This window comes from Eubalaena glacialis, chromosome 14 (genome assembly GCF_028564815.1).
Source record: "Eubalaena glacialis isolate mEubGla1 chromosome 14, mEubGla1.1.hap2.+ XY, whole genome shotgun sequence".
In the NCBI taxonomy this organism is placed as follows: Eukaryota; Metazoa; Chordata; class Mammalia; order Artiodactyla; family Balaenidae; genus Eubalaena; species Eubalaena glacialis.
The window spans coordinates 37,684,633-37,693,409 of record NC_083729.1 but is presented as its reverse complement, the minus strand read 5'-3'; the positions used below and the strand labels follow the sequence as shown (position 1 = coordinate 37,693,409).

Sequence of the window (8,777 nt, the reverse complement as noted above, 5' to 3'; positions counted from 1 at the left end):
GAAGTGCCGGGAGCTTCTCGGGCCGTGGTACCCGTGGGGTTAAGTCTGAGTCCCCGCCCAGCGAGGAGCCAAGAGCGCTCAGCCGGGCGGTACTGGCCGCGGGGCAGCCGGCCCGGTTAAGAGAAGGAGGAAAGGCGGGATCCTCCAAGAAGTAGATTCTCAAGCGTCCGCCTGTAGCCACTGCCAAATTTTCCTCAGTTCTCTCTCTTACTCCCTCCCCCTCTCCCTCGCGGACCTCGCGGGTCCCGAACTCCTAGGATGGGGGTGGGGCACTGTCAGCAGGAAAAGCCAAATCTTTAAGGGGCGCCCTAGCGCGTCCAAACTCTCCCACTCCACTGGTCAGCTCCTGGGCAGAATCCACCCGGCAAACAGCAGCCCCGGGAGCGGCGTGATGACCCGGGCGACAGCCGGCGCGGCCTTGTGAAAAGCTAGGCAAAGTTTCTTCCCCCTCGTGGCTCCCTCCACCCCACTCCCTCCCCTTCTTCCCGGCACCCCCTTAACGTCCTCCGCCTTCTCTTCTCCCCTCTTCCCTCCCCACTTCGGTCCTCCCCTTTTCTTCTCTGCGCGTCTCCACTCCGCCCCCCCGCCTCCCGGGTCCAGCTCCTCCCTTGCTCTTTGGGCGTCCGCCCCGTCAATCACCGCCGCCGCTGGCCTCTGCCCGGCCCTCTCCGCCTCCCAGGCTCTTGGAGCGCCTCCGGCTCCCGTCTCGGGCTGCCCTAAGCTTTGCTCGGAGCCCGGCGATCTGTCAGCGGAGCAGGCCGGGGGGAGCCGCCAGGCCCGCCGGGCTCGGGTTACCAGTGACTGACAGCGTCTCCATGGCGAATAATTTGACTCCGACTATTGTCTGGAGCGGGCAGGCCCCGGGTCAGATAACCAGACCAATCAGGGCGCGGGCCGCCGCGCCTCATGCCCGCTTAGAATAATATTATTAAAAAAGCAGCGAGCGAGCTAGACGGGAGGGAGAGCGAGCAAGAAGCGAACGAGGGAGCGGCTGGTGGGCGGGAGGGCGCGGAGCATGCGGAGCGGCGTCCCGGGCGGCCCCCGGGCTTGGACGAGGACTCAGGAGAAGTGCGCGGGCGGCGGGGTCGCGGAGCGGCGCGGGACCCGCGGCCGGCTCGGGGACGTCCTGCAGTGACTCGGAGTTCTCCGGAAGCCAGCGCCAGGCCAGGGCCCCCCCCCCCGCCCGCCTCTTGGCCCGGACGGTCCGGCGGGGAGGCGCCCATGCCGGACCGCGCGGCGCGCTGAGGGCGCGCGCGGGTGGGCGCAACCGGCACCATGTCTATGCTACCCACCTTCGGCTTCACGCAGGAGCAAGTGGCGTGCGTATGCGAGGTGCTGCAACAGGGCGGCAACATCGAGCGGCTGGGCCGCTTCCTGTGGTCGCTGCCCGCCTGCGAGCACCTCCACAAGAATGAAAGCGTGCTCAAGGCCAAGGCGGTGGTGGCCTTCCACCGCGGCAACTTCCGCGAGCTCTACAAGATCCTGGAGAGCCATCAGTTCTCGCCGCACAACCACGCCAAGCTGCAGCAGCTGTGGCTCAAGGCGCACTACATCGAGGCGGAGAAGCTGCGCGGCCGGCCCCTGGGCGCTGTGGGCAAGTACCGAGTGCGCCGCAAGTTTCCCCTGCCGCGCTCCATCTGGGACGGCGAGGAGACCAGCTACTGCTTCAAGGAAAAGAGTCGAAGCGTGCTGCGCGAGTGGTACGCTCACAACCCCTACCCCTCACCCCGCGAGAAGCGCGAGTTGGCGGAAGCCACGGGCCTCACCACCACGCAGGTCAGCAACTGGTTCAAGAACCGGCGGCAGCGCGACCGGGCAGCCGAGGCCAAGGAAAGGTACGAGTAAGTAGAGCTTCGGCGCCAGCTACCCCCGGCTCGAGGGAGGGGGTCCCAGGGCGTCCGCTCAGCCCCTGGAGAGGCTTGAACTGGGCCCGCTCGTCCCAGCAAGGGCCCTGCTGCAGCCTGCTCTGACCCGGACGGCGCTTGCGGGCGACTAGGAGATCGGAAATTTGTCTAAAGCGGGCAGAGCAATCGGGAAGTTGTCAACTAACTCCCTGGTCGCTTGTGAGCAAAAGTGGAGAAGCAGCGACCTTCGGGGCAAAGGCAAGACGGTAGGCCTGGATTCCAGGCAAGGGGCGCACTGCAGGCAAGGCCTGTTAGTCCTCCGAAGGTCGGAGGACAGAGGAGTTTTGGCGAGGACTATTGGGGGGGGGGGTGCGGGGTGGGTGCAGGGTTTAGACTGCCTGTGAGAATTCACCAGCACTTCCCAGGGCTTCCCGTCTGCCTCACTCAGCTACAGACCGTGTGATTAGGGGTCAGGACTGGGATTGGAACTTTCCTGGTACGACCTGGATGTGGAGGGGCCTGGAAGAATTTTCCTTGTCTGGATAGGGGGGTTGATAGGGAAAGTCTTATCGCGCATTGAAAGGACCAAGAGGTGAAAGACTTGGGGAGGAAGTGTCAGCTCTAGGAGAGAAGAGAAACACATGTCCCTTTTTCTGCCTCGTTGGACCCAACAGTCCTTCCCTGGCCTGCCAAGCCCTTAGCTCCTCTCTGCTCAGTCTCTACCCTCTTTGGCAGGTAGGTTGGTATGTCTGGGGTGAGCTGAGAGCAGCAGAAGGTTTGGGAGTTGCGAACTAGCCTTGCAGTTGACCATGAGGCCCTTGTGGCTTTGGCCCCTCAGAACCCCAAATCTGGAGGGGGAGAAGCTGACTGTGGGAACAGAATCAGCCTGAGTGTAAGAGCAAAACGAGACACCCGGGGTCTGTGGTACGGGGTGTGTGCAGCCCAGAGTGAATGGCCAGGGTCTGAGTGCGGGTGTTGAACAGTGGAATCAGCGGTGGGAGTCGGGGGGAGGGGTGGGGGGGTGGCTTCAAGCTGACCTTGGTCTCTAAGACCATGAGGTTGGAGCATCCACAGTTGTAAGGATTCAGCTGCCAGCCCTGTGGGAAGTTCACTTCCAGGAAAACAGAAAGAAAAGGCCCTGGGGAGCCAGTAAAGAGAGAATCTACCCAAGAATTCAAATCTCCAAATCTGGGCAGGGGCTGTCGGTCGGTCAGAGACAGGGGAGGAGGTGGGTTCTTCCTGCTGAGGTCCCCCTCCCCCCAGAATGGCGTGCATCCAGAGTCCTGAAGAACTAAGTTCTCAGGTCAGGCCCCAGGTGAGGGCTGAAGAGTCCCTCAGTTTCCGGTATGGTGGAAAAGTCTAGGCCAGGATTAGCAATCCCCTTCACTCTTCCTTCTCTCTTCTCCCAGAAGCTGCCCTCCACACCCCAGCTTCAGGCCCCCAGCTGAAGTTTCTGCTGTGCCACCAGGAAAAGGGAGTCCTGCATCCTTAGGGCCTCATTCCTAGGCCAAGCAAGGAAAACCCTAACAAGGCCTGCCAGTTTGGAACTAGAGGGAAAAGACCCTTAGCTCCAGGAACCTGTCCCTCAGACAGGGTTTTCCCTCAAGCAGAGAAAAGCAAAGGGAGATGAGGACCTGTGAGATCCCCAACCTCAAGTGGACCCTCAGCCTAGAATCTAGGGTCCCTGACTCTCCTGGACCCACTTCTCCACAACAAACCCTGACTTGAGGAGCCAAGAGTGATCTGAAAACCCAGGCACCTTCTCTTCCTCCCTGTCCCTCTCCCTACAACTCCACTGAACCCTGCCCCCCTGCCCCTCTGCTCTGGAAAAGAAAAGTTAGCCACTCAGTGGGGGTAGGCAGGGAGGGCAGAACACACGGAGAGCAGAAAGATTCGTGAGATTAAGAGCAGGAGAGGTGGGGAGATAGAAACGATACAGGGAGAAGGTATAAGAGAGAGAAATCGGGTCTGGAGGGACTGAAAGAGCCAGAGCCCAGGCTTGGCCCGCGAAACATGATAGAAACCGAAAACACCCGCAGGCAGCGCGCGGCGGCTCTGGCTCCGGGCGACGCGGAGCCGAGCAGCCTCGGTTTCCCCGCTGACCCGGCTGCTTTGCTCCTGCACTTGCAGGGAGAACAGCGAGAACTCCAACTCCAACAGCCACAATCCGCTGGCTGCGTCGCTGAATGGCAGCGGCAAGTCTGTGCTAGGCAGCTCGGAGGACGAGAAGACGCCGTCGGGGACGCCAGACCACTCGTCGTCCAGCCCCGCGCTGCTGCTCAGCCCGCCGCCGCCACCCGGGCTGCCGTCCCTGCACAGCCTGGGGCACCCTCCGGGCCCCAGCGCCGTGCCCGTGCCTGTGCCGGGGGGAGGCGGCTCGGACCCACTGCAGCATCACCACGGCCTGCAGGACTCCATCCTCAACCCCATGTCGGCCAACCTCGTGGACCTGGGCTCCTAGAGCCCCGCCTGCCTCGACGCGCTTGCCTTCTGGGCTGGTCGCTCGGGACCTGAGAAGGACCGTGTCCGGAGGGCGCCCCGCGCCGGCGGCCCCACCAGGTACTGAAAGACCCGCGCGCTGAGCGGGCAGAACTGCCGGCCCGGGCAGGGCGGATGGCTCTCTGGTTTAGTCTTTGTTCGGGATTTATTTTCAACAAGTTGCTTTGGAGATCCTTTGGAGGCCTGGGACCGGGTCTTGAACCAGGGAAGGGAATAAATTATACGCCATTCTCCTACTCTCTCTCCCTGCCTTCTTTTCCCCTCTCTTCTCTCTCTTCCCTTGCCTTCCTTGCTTTTTCTTCCTCTTCATTCCCCTTCCTTCTCTTCTCTCTTCTCCTTTCCCTTTCTTCTTCTTGCTTTCCCCCTTTTCACTGTCTCTGTTTCCCTCTGTACTTCCGGCTTGCCATCTCTCGCTAGGTTTCTATTACTCTATCTCTGTTTTTCTGTTTCTCCTCTCCGCCAGCCTCCTGCACCTCGCGGGCTGTACCCGTCGGTCTTTCTCCTCGTGCCTGGCGGTCTATTTGCCCTCCCCCCATTCCTCACTTTACTGGGGTGGGAGTGGGAGGGGGAAGAGCAAAGAAAAGACAGGGCCTTTGAACCCGGGCTTTCTCCAGAGGCCCTCCCCCCGGGGTCAGCTGGGGGCTGCAGGTGTCAGCGCTGCCTAGTAACTTAAGTGAAAGCAAGGGCGGCGGCAGGGAAGCCCCTGAACGCCCCCTTGCTGCTTGCCCCTCTGTCTTGGTGAGGCCCCGCCACTCGCTCTCCTCTTCCTCCTGGGACCGTGGCCACCGTGCTCCCGGCAGAGCGTGCCTCCCAGCCGCAGACTTGCCATCTCCCTGTTACGCCCTCATGTGAATGTTCTTCGGGAAATATTTCTGCTTTTATTTTATAATAAAATTAGAAATCATAAATATATATATATATGGATATATACCACGAGGCCCGCGAGCCAGGAGTGCAGCTGTGTCTGATTTCCCTACAGGGACTCGACACCCCGGGTGGACCGTTCTGGGCAGCGAAGCCCCATGAGTCCCAGAAACCGGGAGGCGCCTTCCCACACACACAACGTTTATGAGTCGCAAGGTGAAGGGGCTGAGTACTCTGAAACCTCCTGCGCCAAAGCCCTCTGTCCCTTTTCTTGTCCGGGAAGCTCCCTGCAGGAGCGGGGAAGGGGCCTGTCCCTCTTGGGGACTCCTCTCCCCCCACCAGCCGAGCAGTGCCCTCACCTGCCTCTTTCTTCACCTGGGAATGGGGGTAGGAAATGAGAGGCTGTGTGCGTAACGTGGTTACGTATGTTTGGACATGCCAAGGCTGGGAAACAAGTCGGGCCGTGGAGGTTTCCTGAAGGGCGGACTCCTTAGCGGTGGTCGCCATCCGCAGAACCAGGCACGACGCACTGGGCAGATTCGCTGGCCGAAAGGGCAGCCGCTGGTCCAGCCGCGAAGCCCGGGTCGTGCGTGTGGCCGTGGAACGAAGGTCTCCACGCTCAGAAATCCGTTGGTTTGGCGTAGAGATGAAGGGGCTTGGGGAGAAGGGAAGTCCGGGAGACTCGGGGAGCCGCGCGCGCCGGGCGCGTGTTCTAAATGAGAACAAGCGGACGCCGGGGCTTGGACGGTCAGGCAGAGGAGGCACCTCCCTGCGTGGTGCGCCGTAGGTGCCTCTGCGGCTGTAAATTAACCTGCGGCAGCCCCTCCCCTCTCGGGGATCCAGCCCCCCTCCCCATTAAGCGACAAGTCTAAGCCGGTCCAGGCAGGTCCGAAGCCGGCGGGACTCCTCGAGGAGGAAGTTGAGGCTTTTCCGTCTCAGGTCTCGGTGGCTGTTGGTACCATTACCATACACGTTACTCCTCCGCGACCGGGACGCTTCCGACCAGACCTGCCGGCCCTGGGTGGGAAGGGATGGAGGGGAGGAGGCGCTCTTCTGACCCCGTGATCCTGGAGCTCCAGGACCTCTCCGGCACTTTGCGCCGGTGAAATCAGCGCTCGCGGAGAGCACTTCTGCGCGGACTTCCTAAATATCAAGGATTCCTTCCCAGTCGAGACCCGCGGGCACGCGGGCAGCTGGGCGGGCTAACTTGGAGAGGGAGGCTTTGCCTCAGCGTAAGCTCTGTGCTGTCGTGGGGGTCAAGGGAATCCCCAGCAGGATAAGACGGCATTAAGCACCCCACGGCCCCTGCACCCCTAAGAGGATAGTGCAGTCCTGGCAGCTCCTGTGGCCTCTCCTGGAGGCTGTGCTCTCAGGGGACAACTCAGGTCTTCCTGGACCCGAGTGGCCCCACCCTCCCTGACTGGCGGGGTGTAGAGCCTGCTACTGTCTGAGGGTCCAGAGAGGCTCAAGGGAGCGAGAAGCTGCATTGAGTCAGCCGAGCTGAGCCGACAGGCCCGTCCTTACTTCTCGAAGGGAGGAAACACAGTAGTCCCTGGAGCCCACATCTCCCCCACCTGCCTCCTATTTTCTACACTCACAGTCACAGGCAAACAGGCTCTATACCAACTTTCACAAGGACGCGTACACATTTATCATTCGATTCACTGTGCCGGGCACTGTGGGTAGCACAAAAACACCCACTCACACTTGTGGCCACACGGGGAAATATCATGCTCCATCACACATATGTTCACACACACAAACAAACACACATAGACACTCAACCCATTTTTACAGACACACAAACACATGCACTCAGGTGAAACACTCGCCTGCACAGATGTAAGGGAGATACCTACACAAATGAGCCCCTCCCTCATCCTTGTACTCACACAAACACAAACCTCTGCTTCTCCCCAGAAGCCTTCAAACCCACCCTCCCACCGGTGCCCCAGTGAGCAGCCCGTCCCAGCCCATGGACCTGCTGGGGCCAGAACACAGCCTTGAAGCCCGGCTGGCCGGGAAGGCCTTGGCTCCAGGCAGCTGTGGCCCAGAGAAAGAGATGGTCCTAACCCGAGGCTGCAAAAGGTCAGGGACCCCACCCTCGCTCCAGAGGTCCAGGTGGAATCAATGGAGTTTGCTGGGAGTTCTCACTTGCCAGTAGGGGGCGGGGTGCCTGTCCTGGAGCTTTATTCTGGCTTAGTGGCGCTACTTGTTGCAACTTCCCTCTTTCCCTCCCCCTTGGAAAGCTAGCTCCGAAAATATTTATTTAAAAAGGGAAACTATGCAGAAGGTCTGAAAATAAACCCGAGCAGCTACTCACCCACTGTATAAATCTATACAAGCCAGTCCTCCATTCCACACTCCACTAGACCGACCACGCCAACTGGACATAACTTTTGCACAGATGTTGCCAGGTGAATGCAGCTATTCCCCGTCGGTGTTCACCAAACAGTGTTCCCAATGACTTGTCATCCCTCCCCTCTGCCAGTAGCCACTGAAGCCGAGAGTTTTGCTCAGGCCACCTGAAGGGACGCAGCAGCTAGAAGCAGGAGTCTCCCTCTCGGCTTCCCTGACCATGTTCACCTTTCATTTATTCCCAGCCAGGTCCCATACACATGTACCCTCCAAGGTAAAACCCTAACAAAGAAGGTAGAACCCAGCCCTTGAGGGCAGCTGGCTGGCTCATCTGCTTCAGGGCTGTAAAAGCCAAGGGCTACTGAAGGCATATGGAGCGTGAGGGCTGGCTGTGCTCCCCGCTCAGTCTCCTTCCTCACCCCGCACTCAGCACCCCTCTCCAGGCTTCAGGTCAGGCCTGGACCTGGTGTCCCTCCTGCGAAGAGCATCTCCAGGGAGTGGCCTAAGGAGCAGGTGGTGATGGCCTGCCACACAAGAAAGGTTCAACAGAGCCAGGGAGATCTGGGGAGAACACCGGTCTACTTGGTCCTCAGTTTAACCCAGTCCCTGTTTAACACCATTTTGGCCCCTGAGAAAAGCAGGGACCAGCCGAGTGGGCGCACCAGAGTCAGGACACAGGGAATTTGGCCTCCTGGATCCCACCAGTGCCCACCTCTTGCTGGGATGCTGCCGGGCCTCCAGACAGGAAACTTGTGAATGTTTTTGTATTGAGGGGCGGGTGGAGAAGGACAGAGGAGGGCTTGGGCTCATGACTGGGCCCCTTCATTTTCTCGTGTTCCCCATTCCAACACTACGGCTTGGGTACCCTGGGCACTACAAGCTGCCTAGGGACGCTGGAGAGGGAAGCGACCCAGTGTGTGAGGATGTACTGGGAGATGTGAGAAGGCATAAGAGTGTGTGCATGCAATAGGGTGAAAAACCGCGCTGGTGTGAATAGGTGGGGCCGACATGTGCATTGAGACCATGGCTCTTTTTGAGTACAGAAGTGTGTGGGTGAGCCAGTGAGCTGACCAGGGCCCTCGGAGGAGCCCAGAATGCGGCTTGTAAAGGAGGCGCCTGGGGCTGGAGGAGAACCAGCCTCTCCTCTCGCGCCGCGGGAACCCAACCCTGCACGGATTTTTCCTGATTCCTGATTCCTGGAGCCGCTGCTGG

The 8,777-nt window shown here is 60.2% G+C and overlaps 1 protein-coding gene across 2 annotated transcripts; it reads left to right on the top strand.

Moving 5' to 3' along the window:
- Positions 1 to 1,260: 1,260 nt before the first annotated feature.
- Positions 1,261 to 5,199, top strand: SIX2 (SIX homeobox 2). 2 transcript variants are annotated; one of them, XM_061210947.1, is made up of 2 exons: positions 1,261 to 1,835; positions 3,975 to 5,199. In XM_061210947.1, exons 1-2 carry the CDS (start codon positions 1,276 to 1,278, stop codon positions 4,303 to 4,305), a joined length of 891 nt encoding a protein of 296 aa, XP_061066930.1. In that variant the 5' UTR covers positions 1,261 to 1,275; the 3' UTR covers positions 4,306 to 5,199. The 2 variants fall into 2 exon arrangements, with proteins under 2 accessions (XP_061066930.1, XP_061066929.1); XM_061210946.1 differs by having other exon boundaries at positions 1,261 to 1,841.
- Positions 5,200 to 8,777: the final 3,578 nt, after the last annotated feature.